The sequence below is a fragment of the Chiloscyllium punctatum genome, chromosome 23 (genome assembly GCF_047496795.1).
Source record: "Chiloscyllium punctatum isolate Juve2018m chromosome 23, sChiPun1.3, whole genome shotgun sequence".
In the NCBI taxonomy this organism is placed as follows: domain Eukaryota; kingdom Metazoa; phylum Chordata; class Chondrichthyes; order Orectolobiformes; family Hemiscylliidae; genus Chiloscyllium; species Chiloscyllium punctatum.
The window spans coordinates 75773125-75797280 of record NC_092761.1 but is presented as its reverse complement, the minus strand read 5'-3'; the positions used below and the strand labels follow the sequence as shown (position 1 = coordinate 75797280).

At 40.6% G+C, this 24156-nt stretch overlaps 1 protein-coding gene across 1 annotated transcript in view; it reads right to left on the bottom strand.

Moving 5' to 3' along the window:
- LOC140494151 (A disintegrin and metalloproteinase with thrombospondin motifs 15-like) overlaps positions 1 to 22121 on the bottom strand; it is a 49858-nt gene extending 27737 nt beyond the window's left edge. The window contains exons 1-2 of the mRNA XM_072593219.1: positions 21216 to 22121; positions 16044 to 16432 (exon numbers count right to left, since the gene is read on the bottom strand). Of these exons, the coding sequence (XP_072449320.1) occupies positions 16044 to 16432; positions 21216 to 21780 (954 nt within the window). The 5' untranslated portion in view covers positions 21781 to 22121. The remainder of the gene's footprint in view (positions 1 to 16043; positions 16433 to 21215) is intronic.
- Positions 22122 to 24156: the final 2035 nt, after the last annotated feature.

Below are 24156 nucleotides of genomic sequence, written 5' to 3'. Positions count from 1 at the left end.
TCAACCCAAGCAGCTCAGATTTCCTCCATAGCCAAATGCTCATTGCTATGATCTGCAATATATTAACCTGTAAAGAAATTAATTGTCTAAAGTACTTTGAAAGGAAATGTGATGCTTCCTATATATAGATCTCTTCCCTAGACTCAGATCTTGTCAACCATCATCAGTAAGTTATACTGCTAAAATTAAATATTGCAAATATTTTACTAAGTTCACCTGAAACTTAAACCAGCAAATGAAATTGTCAAACAAAGCCCCTTACTGTGCTGCAATGGAATTTTGCTAACAAGAATCTTTACACCTTCATGCTAGTAACTGCAAAACATTAATTGCATTCCTAAACCCTCAATAGTTCTTACAGAAGGTGACCAAACAGGTGGATTGATGTGGTGTACATGGACTTCAGTAAGGCATTTGATAAGGTTCCCGATAGTAGGCTACTGCACAAAATAAGGAGGCATGGGATTGAGGGCAATTTAGCAGTTTGGCTCAGAAATTGGCAAGCTGAAAAAAGACAGAGGGTTGTGGTTGATGGGAAATGTTCATCCTGGAGCTCAGATACTAGTAGTGTACCGCAAGGATCTGTTTTGAGTCCACTGCTGTTTGCCATTTTTATAAATGACCTGGATGAAGACGGAGAAGGATGGGTTAGTAAATCTGCAGACGACACTAAGGTTGACACAGTTGTGGATAGTGCCAAAGGATGTTTTAGATTACAGGGGGGCATAGACAAGCTGCAGAGCTGGGCTGAGAGGTGGCCAAATGGAGTTTAATGCATAAAGGTGTGAGGTGATTCACTTTGGAAGGAGTAACAGAGATGCAGACTACTGGGCAAATGGTAAGATTCTTGGTAGTGTAGATGAGCAGAGAGATCTTGATGTCCATGTACATAGACCCCTCAAAGTTGCCACCCAGGTTGATAGGGCTGTTAAGAAGGTATACAGTGAATTAGCTTTCATTAGTAGAGGGATCAAGTTTCTGAACCATGGGGTCATGCTGCAGCTGTACAAAACTCTGGTGCAGCTGCACTTGGCACATCGCATGCAGTTCTGGTCACCACATTATAGGAAGGACGTGGAAACTTTGGAAAGGGTTCAGTGAAGATTTACTAGGATGTTGCCCTGTATGGAGGGAAGGTGTTATGAGGGAAAGTTGAGGGACTTGATGCTGCTTTCATTAGAGAGAAGAATGTTGAGAGGTGATTTAATTGAGACACATAAGATAATCAGAGGGTTAGATTGGGTGGACAGGGAAAACTTTTTTCTGAGGATGGTGATGGATAGCATGAAGGGACATCGCTTCAAACTGAGGAATCATAGACATAGGACAGATGTCAGAGGTAGTTTCCTTACTCAGAGAGTAGTCGGGGTTTGACTCATACTGGATATCGTTCAGCAGGCAATGAGAGCCAACTGTAACTCTATTGTTAGGAAATAAAATAATAAAAGGGGGTGCTGAACGTTTCTTTCTCCAGTTGGAGAATGCTCAACACCAATCACTCCATTTAACTCAACAAGATCCAGGAATGAATCTGGCCTTGCCTTGCTCTGTCTCGTTCAGTACCATTCTGGTGATAGGTTAACCCATCATATGAAAAGATAAGCTTCAGATGAGCATCATAGATCATCTTAACTGGAGGCTCAGTTTGTTCTGGAGCACAAAGTCTACAGTAATGCTTCAATACTATGGCAATGATGTTGATTAGCTCTGTAGCATTTGCTCTGTTCAGTGCACTGAGTTGTCTCATGATGTACCATGGAATTAAATAAAATTGGCTGAAGTTCCCTCATGCATGAGAACTTCAGGAAGTCCCTCAGTTGATTATCATCATGCTGTTTGGCTATTTTTTGCATCTGTGTTAGATGCAACATCTTGGTAGGTGGTTGCTGACATAACAGTCTCCAAACTCCAAAGGCACTTCATTGTCCAAAGCATTTTGAAGGGCTCTAAAGTTTTGAAGGTGTGCTCCATATATGTCACCTTTCCTAATCATTCTTACATCAGTGAACTACAGCAAGAAATCAAAGAGAAATTCAGAGGGAAAGGGAAATAGTCAGAAGGAGAGGGGTAGATAAATTCTGTGATAAAGAGAAAGAGAAAGAGAAAGATCGGGTGGGGGGGTGGAAATAGAAACTCAAGAGAGAGAAAACAGAGATAGAAATAAAAACAGGCATAGAAACATCTTTCTTTCTTATTTGAAAGCTAAGCTGAATACTTTAATTTCATCGTTTTATTCCCATATATGGTGTTACAAACTTCTGTCTCTGCTATCTATGCAAAGGCGACAGAACACTCTGGAGATGAATAGCAATTGTGCAGTAAGATTGCTATCACCTTGTGATTGTAATCACAAACTCTAATTAGGTGGGTTCAAGCTATTTATTTTTGAAACATTGCATTCAGTTCTTATGTCTCTTTGGGTGGATAGCTGACAACATCTCAAGTTGTTTTTTTTCAGTCTCAGCTGGGAGGTCAGTTGCTGTTCTTTAAGGTATTGTTAACATCAAAATCATATTACTTTACATTGGTACGATGGAAACTAAACCACTGGAAGCAAATAGATCTCTCGGCTGTTGTGAAGCTCTGAAGATGTGAATTTCATCTTAGCATCAATTTTTTTACCAAGCCTGGTAACCTTGTTGATATTCTTGAGAAAAATAACAATCATCATACATTTCTTAAATTAGTTGAAAGACATTTCTGGATAGTAAGAGTGCCTTAATGATGTTACAGGTAAACTCCCTCCAGGAATAAAAATCATATTCCCAAACGACTAAAAATGAATGATATTTTAGCAAAAATTAATTTAATTAATATAGAATCACAGAATTGTTATGGGACAGAATGAGGCCATTCGGCCTACCATGCCTGCACTGGCTCCCTGAGCATTTTTACTTCTGCCTTTTGTCCATAACACAGCACATTGTTTCTACTTCAATAATCTTTCGATCCCCTCTTGAACATTAATTGAGCATGTCTCGACCATACTTATAAGCAGTGCACTTCAGACCTGAATGACTTTCTGTTTGAAAAGAATATAAGAACTAGGAGCAGGATCTTTTTGTGGCCTCAGTTCCACATTCTGCCCTCTCATCGTACCCTTAAATCCTTCATTGCTCAAAAAAAAATCTATCTTAGCTTTATAAACATTTACTGAAGTAGAGTCAACTACTTCACTGGGCAAGGAATTCCATAGATTTACAACCCTCTGGGTGAAGAAGTTCCTTCTCAATTCTGTCCTTAGTCTGCTCCCCCTAATTTTAAGGTTATGCCCTCTTGTCCTAGTTTCATCTGCCAGTAGAAACATCCTCCCTACGTCTATCTTATTTATTCCCTTCATAATTGTATACGTTTCTATAAAGTCACCCTTCATTCTTCTGAATTCCATTGAATTTAATCACAGTCTACTCAGCCTCTCCTCATAAGCCAAACCCCTCAACTCTGGAATCAACCTAGTGAACCTCCTCTGCACCCCCTCTAGTGCCAGTATATCCTTTTTCAAATAAGGAGACCAAAACTGCATGCAGTACTCCAGGTGTGGCCTCAGCTGTAACATAACCACTTTGCTTTTAAACTCAATCCCTTTACCAATGAAGGACAAAATTCCACTTGCCTTCCTAATTACCTGTTTTACCTACAGACCATCCTTCTGTGATTCTTTCACAAGGATACCCAGGCCCCGCTGCATATCAGCATGCTACAATCCTTTACCATTCAAGTAATAATCCTTTTTACTGTTACTCCTTCCAAAATGGATGACTTCACATTTATTAACACCGTATTCCATCTGCCAGACCTTTGCCCACTCACTTAAAGTGGGTAATATTTATCTGCAAAGTTTCACAGTCCTCTGCACATTGCTCTGCCACTCATCCTTAGTATCATCTGCAAACTTTGACACACTACACATGGTCCCCAACTTCAAGTCATCTATATAAACTGCAATTAACTGCAGTCCCAATACTGATCCCCGAGGCACACCACTAGTCACTGATTGCCAACCAGAATAGCACTCATTTATCCCCACTCTTTGCTTCCTGTTAGTCAACCAATCCTTTATTCATGTAATACTTTACCCGTAACACCATACATCCATATCTCATGCAGCAGCCTCTTGTGCAGCATCTTGTCGGAGGCCTTTTGGAAATCTAGGTACACCACATCTACTGGGTTCCTGTTGTCCACCAGGCTCATTATGTCTTCATAGAATTCCAAAAGATTAGTTAAGCAGGACCTGCCCTTCATGAACCTGTGCTGCATCTGCCCAACAAGACAATTTCTACCTAGATGCTTTGCTATGTCTTCCTTGATAATAGACACAAGCATGTTCCCCACTACAGAAATTAAGCTAACCAGTCTATAATTCCCCATCTTTTGTCCACTGCCCTTTTTAAACAGCAGTATCACATTTGCTGTTTTCCAATCTGCTGGAACTACCCGGGTCCAGCGAATTTTGGAAAATTACCACAATTGCGCTTGCTATTTCTCCCACCATCTCTTTTAGTACCCTGAGATGAATTCTATCAGGACCAGGAGACTTGTTTATTCTTAGCTCCATTAGCTTGGCCAACACAAAATCACCCATGATAATTGCCATGCTATTTTTACAGGCATTAGTTATTTCTTTGTTTATTGCCCGCCCCGGTGTGATGTTATTATTTGGTGGCCAATAGACTATGTCTATCAGTGATTTTTTTCTTCTTAGAATTTCTATTTTCCACCCAAATAGATTCAACTTTATTCTCAATTAGAGCTCATGCCCAAAACGTCGATTCTTCTGCTCCTTGGATGCTGCCTGACCTGCTGCGCTTTTCCAGCAACACACTTTCAGCATCTTTCTGCACCACCTTGATCAGCTCCTTGAAAACCAGAGCTACACCAAGTCCCTGTGTGTCATTCTGAGTAGTCAGGTACCCTAGATATTTAACTCCCAGTTATGACCATCCTGTAACCATGTCTCCATAATGGCTACCAAATCATATTCATTCATGATGATTTGTGCCGGTAACTCATTCACCTTATTATGAATGCTATGAGCATTCTGGTAAAGTGCCCTTACATTAGCTTTCATTCCCTCACAATTTCCAATATCTCTAATAACATCTCCTGAGCTATCCTTCCATTTTACTTCTTTCATAGTCTGTCTTGTACTTAAACCGTCCCACACACGTTAACTTGCTGCTTACCCTTTTATTTACCATCATACTTCCCATTATTTTCCCCTTCCTTTCTCCCTGACTCACTAGTTTAAAGTCCCGGTGACCACCCTATTTATCCTTTTCATGAGGACACTGGTTCCAGATTGGTTCAGGTGAAGACCGTCCCATCAGTACAGGTCCCTCCTGTTCCAAAACTGATGAAAACGTTTTAATCAGTTTGCATTTCCTCCTTTTTTTAAAAACACTTTTAAAACTGTGCCCTCAGCTTCTTGGTCTTTCTAAAAGCAGGAACATTCCTCTCTTTCTATTCTGTCCAGACCCATCATGACTGTGAAATGCCCTATCAAATTTCATCTCAGGATTCATCTTTTCAAGAAAACCAGTCCCAACTTCTCCAGACATTCCCTTATAACTGAAGCTTCACATTCTTGGAACCATTCTTGTAAACCTCTTCTGAAGTCATTCCAATGCAATCACAGCCTTTCCAAATGGTGATTCCCAGTGTGGACATAATCGCCAAACTAAGGTCCATACCTTGTGTGTTCAGCAAAACTCTATCCACCTACAAATGAAGACTAGAATATACAATGATTAATTAACAGTTCTCTCCATGTGTCCTCCCATCTTTAATGACTTACACACATATATACTTAGGTCACTCTGCTTCTGATTGTACATGTTACTTTTATACTGTCTCTCTGTGTTCTTTGAACAGAAGTGACCTCACATTTCTCCGCATTGAATTTCATCTGCCCATTCCCCCATCTTGTCAACGTCTTTTTGTAATTCTATACTGTCTTCCAAACAGTTTGCAATTTGTTCACATTTTATGTCTTCTTCAAAATTTGAATTTCTACCCTACTCACCAAGCTATAGACCAATATATATATATCAGGAAAAGCAAAGGTCCTAATACTTACCTAATACTGGGGAACTCCATTGCAAATCTTCATCTAGCCTGGAAAAATATCTATTAACTATTATTCTCTGTCTCCTAATATTCAGATAATTGGATATCTACATTGCTACTGTCCCTTTTAAACTATGACCTATCACTTTCCTGATAAGTCTGTTGTTTGGTGCTGTATCAATGCCCTTTGGAAATCCAAGTACAGCACATCAATACTCTTGCCCTCATCAACCCTGTTGACCTCTTCAAAAGACTTCAGAAAATTAGTTGGACATGAGTTTCCCTTAACAGATCCATGCTGATTCTTCTGAATATAACTATTAACTCAATCCTAAGTAAATACTTCTAGATGCAGCCCCACCACCCATGATAAACTGAGTAATTGCTGGGTCAATGTTTACAAACTTCTTTGAACAAGGGCATAATATTTGTGATTCCATAGTCCTCTGGAAAACAGATTGAAAAACATTGATGATAATTTTTCAATCTCCCCAAATCAAGGGAAGATTGATTAATTATCATCAATGCTGCTGAAAGTTCCAATCTCCCTTTCTCAGTGCCCTTGGATGCACCTCATTTGCCCCCATTGCCTTCGCAGCTTGAACTTCCGACAGCTTCTGCAATACTCCATCATTATCAATTGTAAATACTTCCAGTGACTGAGTTGTCTCCTCCATCACAATGGCCTAACCTCCAACCATCTCATCAGTAGAACAGATGTAAAGCATTCATTTAACACTTCAGCCACATCTCTTGTCCCTATGTGTAAATTGCACTTTTTAGTCCCTAATCAGTCCTATTCCTTTCTTCCAACTTTTGACTACTGATACATTTATAACACACTTCTGATCATTATATTTAGATAAAAAGGTCACATTAGATTGAAGAATTTGTGAACACTTATACTCATTCAACTCATGTCAAGTATTTTGGCCCTAAACAGGAAAACACGAAAGAACTGTGGATGTTAGAAATCAGAAACAAAAGCAGAAATGGCTGAAAAAACTCAGAAGGTCTGGCAGCATCTGTAGAGCGAAAGAAGTATTTTGGCTTAATCTATTTGAAAAAACCTAATATGTTTACGTGGCAAAGCTTTGTCAAAAACAAAATCAGTAACCAGGAACCTTTAAAAATTGAGATTGTAATGTGAATAAAGATGTGATTAAAAGAAAATTGAAATGTATAAAATTTGGAGGTTTCACAGAATCAATGCTGACAGGCAGTTTCCCCGGCTGGAAAATCCATATCAAGGGCTTACAGGAGAGTCTCAGAAGAAAAGGGCAATAGATGTTACAATTTAGTTATTGGCTTATTGATAATGTTAATATAGAATTGAAACATTGTTAAAAAGTGACACAAAGTTGGCATTTGTTTTGTTTCACATTCATCAGCTATCAGACACAAGAAACCAAATAGAGAAAGGAATATCAATTTATGCAGCAGGAAAAGAATTGGTTCGACCATGATTAGTGTGGAATTACTCACTGTTTCTCTTAGTTAGCTAATTAAACTCAGATCTTAACGAATTGTAGAGCAGGCTTGAGGAGTCTATTCTTGCACTTATTTCATATGTACTTATGTTAAACAAGGGATAGACGATTTTGATATGTTCATGTAATTAAAGCCAACCTGTTAAAGCCATACAATTTGTACTAAATTGTCAGCCATAACTGCCACTGGATGACTGACCTGATCAAGTAACATGAAAATTGTTCACAAAACTTAAACCCCCATGGTAAAATATGTTTGAGGTTCCGAATATGGAGTTACAAGCTTATAAAAAATTGGTACATATTCTGACACAGTATCAGATCTCAAACAATTCTTGGCTTAGCAATGAGCATTAAGAGGATTGTAAGCAGCCTGTTTTAATGCTAAATTAAGTGATGTTTAATTGACCAAACTGTTGATATTTTTCCAATGTTAGACATTCTATTGCTTGTCAGAGTTTAGTAAGCTGAGGGAGTAATGAGAAAGGTCAAACTCAATGCTGTTCATTTTCACTATTTTTCACATCATGCCAGTATCAAAGCAGTGAGTGCAGTATAACAGCTGCAGAGTCAACAGTCACACTTTGTGAATACATAAAATTGTTTTGGAATATATTTTGTGTCAAACATGTCAAGGGAGTCAGTTAGTTCAGTTGGCCAGAGAGCCAATTTGCAATACAGAATGATGCTAACAGTGTGGATTCAAATTCTGCACTGGCTGAGGTTATCATGAAGGACTTTCACTTTCAAGCTCTCGCCTTGCCTAAGGCATAGTGACCCTCAGGTTAAATCACCATCAGTTGTCTCTCTTTAATGAGGGAATAGTCCTCTGGTCTAGTAGGACGATGGTCACTTTGTTATTATATCAAAGAACTCACAAAGTTACTTCCAGTTCATTTTCACAAGTTGTCATGAATACTTCAGGGCAAATGATGAACGTATAGTAATTGTAATAATTACACTGAAGTGTCAGCCATTTTTACATAATGTGCACATTAAAAGGATGTAGCAATCATGGTTACAACAAAATTAATTTTATATTCTTTAGCACCTCTAATGTATTCTAGTAATATCCCATGGAATTGATGTTAAAAGCCCAACAGAAAGAAAATTTGCAATACTGTAACAATAACTTAAATTATTTTTAGCTTTGTTTTAACGCTGAGAAATATCCCCAGGTGCTTAACAAAAGTAAATATCAAGCAACATCAAGGTACATAAGAGGCTATTAAGGCAGTTGAGCAAATGCTTGGTTAAATGAGCAGAGATTTCTGGGGTGGTAAAGCAGGTGGAGGTTAGACAGATAGGAAGAACAAGGAAATGAAGGGATTTGAAAACGAGAATGAGATTTTAAATTTCAAGTGACACTTAACCAGGAGCCAATGTACGTCAACAAGTACAAGGAGGTCAACAAGTTAGTCCAAGTTGAAATGTATGCCACAGAAATATGTATTCAGATGAATAGTCTAATGATAATTATTTTAGGAAATGGAGTGCCATTGACAGAGATAATGCCACATGGCATTCCCACCAGGTAGAGTGGTCACTGGCTCCACAGGAAGCACAAGACAGAGGCTAAAGTAGAGAAGTTTCTGTCCAGTAACAAGACAAAGGTCCAAAGCCAAGATAAAGATTAGCACAGGCAACCTGACCATGTTATGAGAAGAATCTTGAGTGAAAATAGGGGACATCAATTTCACAAAACATGCTGACCATGACTCGGTGTTGTTTTTTGTTGCTTTATTGTAGAGCAGTCAGCAAAAACAAAACCTGTCTTCTTTGGCTCACAGAAAATGTAGAAGATGTATTTGTTGTGCTTTGTTTACATTCGGGGTTATCTTGGGTTCGGAATCTATGTGCTGATATTATATGCATTTAAGTAATGAAACTTGCTTTGATCATGAGTAGTGGTTTCCAGAACTATGTCTACTACTGTAAATGAGATATTCTTGTAGACCATTTAACATTAGGGTAAATTGTAAATTGACTATGTGTCCACAATTCTTAAAACTTTGGCTCCTTTACTAAGTTTCTACTGTTGCACTCCAGATAAAAGCTTTCTCTGTACAGCATCTCCTCAGTAGGGTGGAGAACTCTAAGACCCGTGCAATAAATTCAGATCAAGGATATCTGCATTCACTTTGAAGTGTGCACATTAACAGAGTCAAGAGAGCAGACACGCTGTCCTCTTATGGCTTCTGGAGGTCAGAATGTGTGTAAACCTACTGTGATCACTCAAACACTCCCAATGGGTCTGAATATCTTCAAATGAACACACTGCTGATTGAATTCAATTGCTCAGGTCAATTACATCTTTCTCATTTTGTAAGATAAACTGCAACTTGGAAGTGAGACCATCTGACAAACAAAATATAAAGTGTGGCATAGGTTTTCATGAGTCAAAATGCAACATTACACTAACTTTATGTCTGAGTTGCCAAGTGCTGCTACACGAAAGTCACATTATGCCACATTATGAATGGATGCAGTGATGCCACAGGTACTACAACTCCTCAGACCCTGTGTACATTACTTTCAAGCTCACCAAATGTAAAGTCAACTAATTTGAACATCTTGTGGTGTTCCTGGCATTTACTGAAAAATAAATTCTGGCAGTGCCAGGAGATCATTAGCAGTAAGGTGCCAGCAGCAATTTGCTAATTTTAACTCAGTCATAAAAAAAAGATATTCTAAAACAAAAAAAAACATAAAATTCTGGAGATACTCAGCAGATCTGGCAGCACCACTGGAGGCAGAAACAAAGTTAACATTTCGAGTCAGAAATGAACAATGAAGGAAAGTCATGCTGGATTCAAAACATTAACTCTCTCCACAGATGCTGCCAGACCTGTTGAGTTTCTCAAGCATTTTACAGTTTTTGTTTCAGATTTTCAGCATCTGCAGCATTTTGCTTTTATTTGAGATTCTATACCCTAAGTTCTAAGAGCAAGCCCACCATGTGACACATTTTGCTTTCAGTATGCTTTCAACGGTGTATCTGTAGAGGTTGGTGAGGGTCCTTACAGAGATTCCAAATTCCCTGAGCTGCCTGAGGAAGAAGAGGCGTCGTTGTTGTCTTTTTGACAATTGCATCTGCGTGGGATGTCCAGGACTTGTCAGTAATCGTCACTCCAAGAAACTTGACGCTCTCTACCCTCTCAACCTCAGTTCCACTGATGTAGATAGGGGAGTGTTATCCTCCTTTCTTTCTGAAGTCAATGATCAGTTCTTTCGTTTTGCTGGCATTGGGAGAGAGGTTGTTCCCATTACACCATGTCACCAAACTCTCCATCTCCCTTCTGTATTTTGACTCATTGTTAAATGTTCGTCCAACTATGGTGGTGTCATCAGCAAATTTGCAGATGGCATTCATTCATAATTTGGCAACACAGTCATGGTTGTACAGGAAGTACAGTAGGAGGCTAAGAATGCATCCTTGGGGGGCATGAGTGGTAGCATTGGTATTCAGCCACACTATAGATTTAAATTTTCAATCTTTAGTGCTGCCTCCAGAGCTTTGAAAAAGACAGAGCTGGCTCTCGCAGCATGATGGTACAGTAATATAGACAGGGTATAACCATGCATCCTGATATATAAGTCAAAAAATAAGTACATCACTATGCCAATGCTGCCAATATGGCAAAAATCACTTCTTCAACATCTACCCCTGCCTAAACAAAAGATGAATTGCAAAATTTTCCCTGTAAATGAAGGAACTTTTGTTAATTGCTATCTGAGTAGTGCTTTCATGTAAATTGGAGTCAATTTCAAAGGAGTGATTGTCTCTCAGAATATTTTCACTTTGCCAGAGAAGCTAGAAAATTGCTTAACTAGTTAACTTACAGCTGAAGGTCGAGTCACATTTTAGAAACTTCTTAACACTAAAGCAATTGACCCTGCAGGGCATCAAACTGTTAATGAACATTAAACATTAAAACAGAGCCCTGGCTGTGGAAATGAAAGTTAAGGGAGGTCATGTATCACAATTTCCAGGTTTCTACATTTTAATTAAAGCACTTAGTGCATTATTTTGTCCAATACTTTAACTTTCTAAATAAGAAGAGTTTGACTTTAATATATTAAGCACGGCAATATCACATAATGTAAATTCACACTCTAGCTGTTGCAGAAACAGAAATTAAACACTTTGTGAATTACGTTTCCATTGATCTTTGACACGTGTTCTACTGATTCAAGACTGGAAAATTAATGTTCAGAGTTTCACCATAACGAGTTGATCTCTTTGTGTGTAACAGAAGTGCAATTTAATTTAGTTACACATGAGGTGAACTGGGAGATTGCCATTTTCCATCATAAGCTACATTCCACAATGTTAGAATTAATTGTAAATTTATTCTACTGTATGAGTAAACTAAAGCAGTGAGTTTGTGGTTATCTTTCAATTAGTATGCTCCCCCACGCTTTGTCATTTTCTTTGTGCCCATCTGGTTGAAGTGCAATAAACAAACGTGTAACACACAACAAATGCAGACTTTGGAAAATGCTGCAGTTCTGCTCATGGTGGGTAAGAGGTGAGCAGGGTACTATGTCACTTGGCTGCACACAACATGACCCATCCTGAGATTACAAGCCTCACATGAATGTAATAATTGGCCACTCAGTTGAGTGAGGACAGGGAATTGGATCAATTAGGCTTAGCACAACAGCAGACCAATAGTGGGAAAAGAAGTCAAACCCTGATGTAGTGGAATAAACAGAAAGAACTGTGAATTTGAAACCAGAGAAGCACAGCACTCAAAGCATTGACTTTCTTTAAACAGATGCTGCTTGACCTGTCGTATTTCTCCTGCTTTTGTCTGAGATAGTGAAACTGAAAGATGAAAAGTAATTTGGAACCTTTCTGTGAATTATTCGCCAGCAGTTCTTTTTAGTAGCACTGATCATATTGTTCACCACCAACTTCAAATGAAGGAAGCCTGCACAGCTCACATTACACCCATCTTTACTTCAAATTGTAAACAGATTCTATGGCAGTCTAATTTCTTGTTTTGAACCTCGCACAGAATGGGCATGAATGCCCATTCAGTGGTACATGTGTAGACTGCATTCATAGAACCCCAACAGTTTGGAAGCAGGCCATTTGTCCCACCAAGTCCACACCAACCCATCCAGATCTATCCCTCCCGCCGTAACCCTGTAACCCTGCATTTCCCATGGCTAATCCAACCCTAAACACAATGGCCAATTTATCATGGCCAATCCACTTAACCCATGCATCTTTGGACTGTGAGAGAAAACTAGCGCACCCAGAGGAAACCCACATGGACAAAGAGAGAATGTGTAAACCCCAGACAGACTGGAGGCTGGTATCGAATCCACATCCCTGGTGCTGTGGCATAGCAATGTTAACCACTGAGCCACCGAGCCACCCCATTCAATGGACAATGGGTGACCAAGAGATGGCATAAATGCCTCCTCACCCACAATTTTCAGCTTTAGGGAAAAAAATTGACAATACCCACAGTTTCAGGACATTCCCAGTGTTATAGGACTTAGATGACTGAAGAACCAGCCACAACAATTATTGCATCAATCAACTAAATGATCCCCTTCTGTGTTGCATGATTCTCTAACTTTATCCTTCTAGAATAAGAGGATTGATTAGTTCCGTTTCTTGGATGGTTGACTTGCAAAGCAGATTGATGCTAATACTATGAGTTCAATTCCCGTACCAGCTGAGGCTATCATGAAGGTGTTCCTTCTCAATCTTTTCCCTTGCCTGAGGCATGATGATATTCAATGTAAACTCATCATCAGATGTCTCTCTTTCTCTAGTGCAACAGGACGTTATGGTCCTCTGGGATTATGGCAAGAATTTACCACAAGAATACAAGTTATCGCAAAACCTATTCCAAGTTTCACTTAAATCTTCAACCCCTCTCATACAATTTCAGCATAAAGAATTACTATTTGCATTATGCTGGGGTTTGTAAACAGCTGTATATCTTGGCTAAACAAGCTGGATGGTTTCAAATCAAGTAATGTGGCTAAATGGATTGGTTCCATTTGCATATTGCAGAAATATCTAAGACACTACAGAATACAATGTATTATGAGCAAGATTTGTGCATATTATTAACGCTTTCAAGATAATGTGCAAATTACATCACAGGGCTATTTATGAGGATTGATTCTAAAATAACCAAGACCTAGGCCTGAACATCAGCTAAACAGATGGCAACTTTTGTTTTATTTTATGTGTTCTTAGAAAGTTTATACTTCCAGCATCTGCTGTTTTACACTTTAGTTTGAATGCTGATTTGGAATGCATCAGAAAAAGATATCCTAGAGTTGCAAAGTGGATTGTTTCAAGCCTGGAGCAAAGCCAGTAAAGCATGTAATGAAGAATATATTCCAGGGAGGAAAGTGATGATTGTGTACAGTAACAAAACAGAGCAGAGATAACATAGTCCTGAAGATAGAAAACAGAAATCCTGGAAACAGGTTAACAAGTTATCTATTTTCCTGACTTTTCCTGATATTTTGAGATAAAACTATTGCCAGTTAAAAAGTAATCAGAAAGTGTAGAAATACAGATGTGAACTTACATCTGAAACTGAAAGGAAACAGAACCTACACATACATCTGCTGTGAAAAGAAATTTGCAGAGATACATTATAAAAGCAAATCCAATTCTCTTGTACAATCACCTAACCTACACTTCTTTTGACTGGAGTTTTTAAGTATCTTGTTCACTTCTTTGCAGGTTAGAAGGTTGGAATATATCAATTAATCCATCATACCAAACCCTAGTAGGTCAAGAAAAGCACAAGCAACATCTATGGCCATACAAATTTTGCACCTCTGTGAAAGCTGTGACTCTCATCGCAGCAAGAAGCCCAGATTTTTTGCCAGAGAAGCTACAGCTGATTGCAGTACCTTTGTGCTTGGGAGTGGAAAGTGAAATCAGGCAATGTCCCATTCTTCATTATTGCCCAATGAGACTGCTATACATGTGCACTGACGAAAAACAGAACTGAGTTTGGTTTATCATATGGGGTTGAAAAATCTATCAGCCATGATTGAATGGCGAACCAGACTCGATGGACAGAATGGCCGAATTTCTGCTCCTATTGTCTTACGGTCCTAGCTGAATGATCTGCTGACACTCTTTGTGTGGGTTATTTTAAAATGACTAGAATGGAGAAGTGCCACCTGAATTTATTTTTAATTCAACCTGTTATGATACACTTCTGTGCCCAGAAAATCCTGACATAGGATTTGAATCCAGACCTTATGGCCCAGAGATAGGGTCACAACTGCTGTGCCACCACACCTTTTCAGCAGGCAGATGTTCATAGAGTACAAGGAATTGTACTCAGAATTAGATGTAAAAAAGGGAAGAAAAGGAGCAAAGAAGGAACTTTTAATATGATTTATATTGATTGAGTCTGAACACCAAGAACAAAGAATGATCAACCTTGCTTCACTTCACTTGGCTAGGCAATTTCACATCAGCCCTTAATATGGTTTTTAATCATTATCTGATTAAATTAAATACTGATTTAGCATTACTATTTAAGATCAACCTGGTGTATATTTAATTGAGTAAATGTCTAATCTGAACATGTCCCCTTAATAACCGAACCATCAAGAAACTGGTTTTGTGAGCATGAGGAGACTTTACTAGTTAATGATTGACAGGGTAAAATGCACAAGCTATCCTAATGAAGAAGAACTGCTATCAGTTTCAGGGCCAGTACTCCAGTGGTCGTGATAGAAAGCTGCTATGGCATGTTGAGTTTTGATCTAATAAAACAAAAATATTTTAGCCTGCATATGCCAATTAAACACCTCATTTATTCCCATGCTGCTAAGAGGTTTGCATCTGGTACATACTCTGAACAACTATAAAAGATGCAGTTAAGACTATTTTAATAAATGGAAAATTGAACCTTTGTAGCAAAATGACCTGTAGTTAACATTTCCCTTCAGTGTATGTACCATTGAATTTATATGATTATGCAACTGTAAAGTACTGAAATGTCAGTCAATATCTCTTTTGCTCCACAAAATGTGAATGAAAAATATGATCAAGAAGGATTGCGCTGGATTCTCTGTGAATCATTTTCTTTGAAAAGATTGTAAATATATGGTGGAAGCTTCACGCATGTTCTTCCATTAGAGAAAGAACCACGCTGCAGTACATATTAGACATTAACAGATTTGCAGTGCTTTGCAAGCGAGGTCTAGTATATTTTGTAACATGGTTCAAAGGTTAAGCTTGTCAAATTCTTCATGGAGCAGGATGAAAAGAATGGAGCAGAGGAAAGTGATACTTGCACTGTCAATGTAGAACTGACATTACAGACATATCTTAGGCAGGAGAATCATTCCATATCACAATGAAGAAATATCTGCACAGACAAGAAGAATGCACTGATAAAAACACCATGATAACAGAGAGCAACATTTCAGTGACATGTCATCAATCACAAGAAACAAGGGGACAAAGAAACATACCTGTTTTGTGAAAAGGACTGCAGTGTCATAGTATTCAGGATTCTTATCGTTTGCCTTGTTAAATTTTTTCTGCCACGCACAAAAGTTTCGCAGAGTTAGTGCTGCATTGCTGGAAATCTTTGGACCCTTGTCTTCATGATTGATGACCATAAACTTCACTACCACAATGCTGACAGGGTTCAATATGCTGGGATGTTTGTATAACCGGGCGGCCACTGCCATTAACATTAGGACGTAGTGCTTAAGATCATCACCATGGAATGTGGCCATGGACTCATCAGCCACTACTAAGGTTTCCACAAAACGGGGTATTGATGCAAAACGCTTGGATCTACTGGCCTTTTTACCCACAAGTTCCACTTTAGGTGTAGGATCCATGGTATGGGATGCTTAAAAAGAGAAAATTGGAATGTTAGCCAGAATCTGGTACTGGTTATATCGAGTACAAAGAGACAATTTGTGATCTTCATTAACTGGACATTCATTTTAAAGGTACACCTCACAAACAAAAAAAATCTTCATGCTAAATGATAAAACTTGAATAAAATTTATTGTATGGAATATTTTGCTGATGATATTGGTATGCAACGATGATAACAATACTATTTTAGATTTGATTGATTTGCATTTAACACTACCAGATCTCCAAAGGACCACTGCATGCAGCTACCAGCAATGCCAAGACGAAGTTGCTAGATCATTAAGACAGGTGAATGTGTTAAAAATAATTTTCCAAAAGTCAAGATCAATAAATATATTGGAATAATTGTTGACAGGAATCAGAATGCAAGCCTGCCCTGTTTAAATGCCCAGGTATATAATTACACTGAAATCCATAATACCAGTTAAAGCTTTAATCAAAGCAACTGAGTCCAGTATCAGACCATCTGGAGTGAGATTGCCAATTGTGTTCATCAAAAGTATAATTAGTTTTAAGGAATGATTGATACTTGCGGCTACCTCTGAGATGGCAAAGAATTAGAGAAATGAAACAAAAGATGGAAGACTTTAATTTGTCAACTAAATGAAAGGATTTAAGTGATCTGCTCAGCTCTGTGAGCACTGAATGTGTTATAGCGCCCTCTTTGTTTAGTAAGGAACTGCAACAATGCACTTGAGTACAATGTCAAGAGTTATCCTTCAAATTTAATATTCTACTTGCTAGTGTAATAACTCCAGTGCATTTTTCATTGGATAGAGAATTGAGATCTGTTTAAGTAACTCTTCATCCTATACTCCAATATAAATTACAATTTCACTTTCCTTTTTTCTTCTAGGTACCTTCTCATACTAAGACAAAGTTCACTTGGCCAGACAGTCCTCTTCCTTTTCTTCCCTAGTTGAGCCATTCTTCATGAGTGAAGTAGACAGCAACTGCTGGCAGTTCATTTAAGCAACCATAGGCATTACACTCAATTCAACCTCTTCCTCACCCAGGTATTCCTACTTTCTGCTGAGGATAGTGGACAATAATCTGGAGCAGGGATATCAGTGGGTCTTATTTGCTCTCGTACCAAGACTCAAGTTAACTGTTGCATCTCAACTGCTGATCCAGGCAAGGTCAAAGCAATGTAACAAAGTTCAGGAATTTGTGGCTGAACAACTGCAATACACAACACAATTATGAGCAGCTCTGGAATCCACTATTTATTTGAGATGTGATTGCATTGGAGAGGGTGCAGAGGAGATTTACCAGGGTATTGCCTGTGCTGGAGAGTTTCAATAATAAAGAGAGTTTTGATAGACTGGGGTTGTTTTCCTTGAAGCAGAGGACACTAAGCGAGAACATGATTGAAATATATAAAATTATGATAGGCAACACATAGAGTAGACAGGAAGAGACCATTCCCCTTGGTGGACAGATGAACAACTACAGGACATAGATTCAAGATATGAGGCAGGAGGTTTAGACAGGATGTCAGGACAATTTCTTTTCACCCAGAGGGTGGTGGGAGTCTGGAATTCACTACCTGAAAGAGGCAGAAACCCTTATAATATTTGAGTAGTATTTGGACATCTACTTGTGATAACAAGGCAGACAAGGCAATGGGTTGTATGCAGGAAAATGAGATTAGAGTGTTTACATGTTTGCTTTTGACTGGCATAGACTTGCTCGACCAAAGGTGCGTTTTCTGTGATGTAGACCTCTATGACTCTATCTCCACATTAAGTTATCCAAGAAGTTGCTAATTTGGTTCAGTTGATAATATCAGAAATGGCTAAATCATAAATGGTTCATAAACAGAATAACATTAGCACCATTTAAAAATTAATCCTATTCCAGTTAAGAACCAGCTAAATTTCTCCGAAAGAACCTTGACAAAATTATTGTTCTCAGCAAAAATGAACCAATCTGATTAATATTTGATGCATTGAGTGATATGAAATTCAGAGAAGGGTTATTTGAATCCTTTCCTAAAAGCCTCAATATACATCACAGTCATTCTCACAAAACTACAGAAGGATTTTAATTAATCTTAATTAAATCCTTCATTCTGCCCTCTGAGTTTGGCTACTAGAGGGCAGACACAATTTTATAATTTTAGTCTGGTTACCTTGAATTGGAGAAAAGAGATTCAATGTACTGTTAAGTGACAAGGAAGGCATTCATCAAAATGGTCCTTTAGGTTCAGTTCCTACTTGGCTGAGATTACCAAGAAAGATGTTCCTTCTCAACCTGCCTCTTCATCTGAGATGTGGTGACCTACATGTTAAACCATCACCAGCTGTCTCACTCAAATAAGAGAGTAGCCCGATGGTGGAGTACTTTATACCAACACGAAGTTTGAAGAATTTCTATAATAAAATATCATCAAACCATTAGGTGAAATAATGATGAATCTTACGAATGTTGCAAATGTTGAAAAAAACTGTTTCAATTGAATGTATGTTCTAGTTGTGATGAAGTGCAGCTAATATGAATTGGTGAAAGGATAAGGTTTATATATGAGTAAGAAGGGAGGATTCCTGTGGTTATAAAAAAAAATCCCTACCAGGATTTCTGGGTTCAAGTCCCACCTTTACCAGAGATGTTTAATAATGTGACTGAATAGGTTGATTAGGGCATCATTAAAATAAAAGAAAGATCTTGTTGTGCATTAGTGTGTCCCTACCTCTGGACCTGAAGGTCCACATTCAAATCCCACTTATCCTGGAGGTGTCTCAGAACAGGTCAGATTTGAAAAAAAAATTCATGAAAGGTGTTCTGATGCAGTGATAGTGTCCCCACCTTTGAGCAAGAAGGTTTGAGTAGGTCCCACTTTGGGATATGATAGATATGGAGTTTATCAAAAATGGTTCCTGCTTTATTCCTTTGTCAGACAGATGGTTACTAAGTCAACAAAGCTTCAAGTACTGGTCTGCTTGGATAGTCTGGGGAAGGGAGGAATGGTGTGCTGCAGGGAGGGTGTTGGGGACAGGAAGGTAGTGAACAATCACAACCTGAGCAACAACAAGAACAGATTACATTTGTGTAGTGCTTTCAACATAGGAGCATGTCCCAAGGCACTTCACAAGCCAACAACTGATCAATGAGGACTCAGAGAAAGAATTATCAAACCAAGTCAAATTGATAGGTTTTACATGAGGAAAGATGGTGAGGCAAAAACATAATGTTTAATAAGGAAATTTCAGAGCTTATGATAACGATGGCTAAAGGTGGAGAGGACAAGACGCCAGAGTTGGAAGGATGTAGAAATCTTGGGAAACGGGTACAGAGAAAGGGACAGATAAAACCATGTATTCCAGATTTTAAAAATGGTTTGAAACGAAGGTGGTGGACTAGGCGCTAATATTGTGTGTGTGTGTGTGTATGTCAGGGCGGAGCAGCAGCTGAGCGGAGGATGGGAGTCTGGGGACCAGAGGAATAGTTTGTCGAAAACTGCGATTGAGGGTTTCAACAGTGAAAATAAGCTGAGGGAAACTGGAGGCGAACAATGGGAACGAGACGTAAGTCGGCAATGCTGTGAAGGAGAGAATTTGCTGAGGTTGCCGAATCGGGGCCCAGTGTGTAAAATGACAGTGGCCAGGGAGGGCGATGGAATCAGTGCCAAGTATCTGACGGCTGTGCTGGAGCCTGGAGGCAATAGCTTTAATCTTCCCAATGTTTGATGGGACATAATTGCAGCTGGCATCCTGACGGGACTAGAGGCAAGTTCCCCCTACCCCCACCACAAACACATTTAACAACCGATAGTTTTAAATTGAAACTAAACGTGTTTCTGAACGGATGGCGATTGGAACGTTGCTGGGCATAGTATTAGCAAGCAAAGGAGGGCTTTCAGTCCGCTGTTGGTCTGTCAGTAATTCACCGGGGAGATGTTTGCAGTGAAGAAGGGAGGCTGTGAGATTCCTGATCAGCCAGAGCGTTTGAAAACTCCCTCAGCTCCCTCCTGCACTGCGGGGAGTGGCAACAGCATACCAGATGTTTCCAGCTGCAATGCAGGGGAATCACACATTGGCAGGCAGGATCACGTGTATTCCCCCACCCCCACCCCCTCTCACACACACACACACACACACACTTTATATACAGTCACAGCCATCATGGACAGCAGCCCAGAAACCTCAGCTCAGCAAAGACCACCGCTGACCAGAGAACGACTTGGGGGAGGGACACACAAACACACGCAGCTGCTGCAATGGGAGATGAAGTCCCACTTTTCTAGAAGCACAAAACAGAATGCTCTGGGAACCGTTGGAGCCGCGGGAGTTCTGTGCAAACATCTCCTTTTGCAAAATAAAAACAGACCCATTGGCAGCGATCGCATTCTGAGATACTCGGGGAGTGCAGTGAAGGGGGGGGGGGGGGGGTTCGGCGTGTTGCTGCACTCAGTACAGTAAATATTTTACCCATATTAAGGCAGAGGTGACGGTGCTAAGGGAGAGATGGATTTGGCGTAGAGCATCTTGTCAGAGATTCCCTGCCACCCCCCCCCCCCCCCCAAACCTTTGATGATCTCTGTTCCCAGTCTGCTGCAGCATCTCGACTGACATTAAAGACACAAACCCAGCCAGCAGACCCTGCAGGGATTGTTGCTATTTGCAACGGCAGGACATTTTGAGACAGAATATTTCTGAGGGAAAATGTACTGGAAATCGAAGTGTCACTTTCCAGAGAGAGAGAGAGAGAGGATGCAAAAAGACACACACACACACGCACACACTACAGACCTTTAAATTTCTCCAGCACTTCCATGTTTGCAAACGTCCCACTCACTCCACATCTGGAGGTGGCGTTGAGCGAGGAAGCTGCAGCGCTCCTGCGGCGCAGAAGGTGAGTGCTGTGGGTATGTGCTCCGGGAGGGCGCCTGCTGTCGTTGCCCACCGGCTGGATGAGGTACTCGGTCCCGTTCGAGCGGAAAGCGCCGTGCATGCCATCGCACAGGCTGAGAGCGGCGAAGGAGCCCGGCTCGCCGTTGACCGAGCCCGAGTAAAAGCAGTGGCTGAGAGTCGCGCCCCAGGCAGCCCGGGGAGAGCCGGACAGCGACTGCACCGTGAACCCCGGCGCCAGGAAGCTCGAGTCCGCCACCAAATTCAAGTTGAACTCCTGGTCGAAGGCGCGGATGAGGAAAGCGGCGCTGCCCCCGCCGACATCCTGCTGCCGGGCTCTCTGCAAGAAGCTGGAGGCGCTATCCATTCTGACCGGAGTGACCAGCTGACTCTCCAAGCAGAGAGAGGAGCCGGGCAGGGCGAGGAGCAACGCCACAAATACGCCTGCTCTCGCTGCCCCGAACATCTTCCCTTCAGAAAATACAATCCTCTCAAAACGCGAAAATAATCAAGGGAGGGTGGGAGGGGGTGAGAGGGTCCCAGCACAGAATCCTTGCTGTAAAACGCCAGGAAAGTCTTGCTCTTGGAAAATAAATCCAGATAAGATTGTTCTCAGCATGCGCGATGCTCGCGAACATCAGATTCACCTCTGGAATAAGATCGCTCCATTACCTCGGGTACCGGCGTGAAGTGTGCACTGAGTCTAATGCCTTATATACATTCTGTCATGTGTGTAAACGGTGTGCAAATCAGGGCTGGTACCTCCTGGAAAATGCTTATTGGATGTGGGCCCTTATATATATGTGTGTGTGTGTGTGTGTGTATGTATATAATGTAGTCTTTCCACCACTTAGAGGCGGTTTGCCTACATCCAACACCCCCCCCCCCCCCTTTAATCCCTCCCCCCCTCCGCCCCATCCAAATGATTATCACGGACCTTGGGAAAAGTTAGCACACACGCCGAGAGGGGGGCGATTGACTCTGGTCCCAGTCCAGGTTTCAGCCTCTTAACCTGATGCACTTTAGAGTTGTTACCACATCCACATCCACACACACACACCCACCCCCAAATTCTCCCCTTCACCGTTTCTGGGATTAACCCATCTCCCCCCACCACCGCCCCCCGAAAGATTTCATAGTCACATTTAAAATCAAGTTGCTCTCTCTATGCGTAATCGCTGACAGAGCGTCTTTGGGCGTACAGTCTCTGTCTTTGCTCTGGGCTAGGAATCTCTCTGTCTCTCAGCGAGATCAAAGAGACCCCCCTCAACGTTTACACATCTGGCCAGCCACTCGCATTTATTGCCGGGCATAGAGTGTGAACATTGCTTATAGCGAAAATGGTTGTTTGTATTTTATGTACACCCCCCCCCCCCCCCCACACACACACACACACACGCTGAATGGAAACCAGTTGTTATCTAAACTCAAATCACCGGGAATCGGTGATGCCACATTCACACAGTGAGCACAGGCAGAGCTGGCATTGAGAGAGTCCAGGCACCAACCGCGAGAGGTGAAGTGAGTGGGGCACTCGACAGGAACAGTATGCCCTCAGTCTGACAGCCCCCTTCACACTCCTAACCGTCCGGAACCCGGCATCTGTCTTCCACTGTGCAGGAGGAGGCGAGATCGCGTGTGAAATCGTTACATTGCTTTCAAAGTCGGGCTTTGGAGCAGAAGCCGAAACAGAGAGACACCGAAATGTGCGGCGGCTCATTCCTGTTCAGTGAGGGGAGGCACTAAAAAGATGTCACAACAACTACCCAGCGTTCGCCCGTCTTTCGAATATTGCAAACTTGAGCAATGATCTTCCCCAGCGTGCTTCAGCAATCTGTGGATCTTAATAGGTCCGGAATGTACACAGATTCCACTTGTTCCAATGACATTGACATGGTCTTTCTGAAGGCTCTGTAACTTGTAGTGAAAACATCTTAAGTATGTTGTAAACAAAGATTATTCCAAACGGACAGACCTGTACTGCTAACTAAATGCAGATGTTTAGATCAATCTTTTCTCCCTGTTAATGAACAGACACACACACACTGATAACCAGTTAATGTAACCCATCAGTTGGAATGCAGTGAAATTAAACACGGTTGCCGCATCTATGATTGATTAAAGCAGTTTTGAAAAGGAGTGAAAGGACTGATGTATTTATATTGTGAGGCAAACGATTGTAGCGGTTTGGTTCTTGGTTGGTTGTTTTATTTTGATGAAATATCATTGCAACTGAAATGGCAATTTTTAAAAAGAGATTTGCAGGACAACAGCGCCGAGTTGGTGTTGTGGTTGAAACAATGCATTGCAAGCGAGCTGGATGTCTGCCGCTGAATCACTAACGCAGCATCTTCATTGACGCCGGGGACATGAAGCATCGCTGGTTTTACATCAGACCTGAACTGGGTCATGTCGACACTCTGCCTGTAATGAATATCCCTCACTGTCACTCCCACAGCATCCAAAATGTAACAGTCCCGATTATATAATGGAAGATGGAGACACACAAACACACACACACACACACACACACACACAGAGGTAACAGAGAGAGATGGAGAGCGACCAGCTGTTAGTCAGAAACCAGATCAGTACAAACTTATTGCTCAGATCTCTGAATATTGACCCTGTTTGTCATTAAGCTCAATTGAAACCCAAATGAAAGTTGTTTACAACCTTTTAAGCAAAAGCGGCTGCGACGACCTGTTTTGTATGACAATTCATTTTGCCAATTGACTGAAATTTTCAAACGAGCCCAGCTGCTCCATCACAGTGCCCACTTACCTCTGACCTCCATCTCCAGCTCTGTATTGTCCTATTACGAAATGTTGTGCTTCTCAAA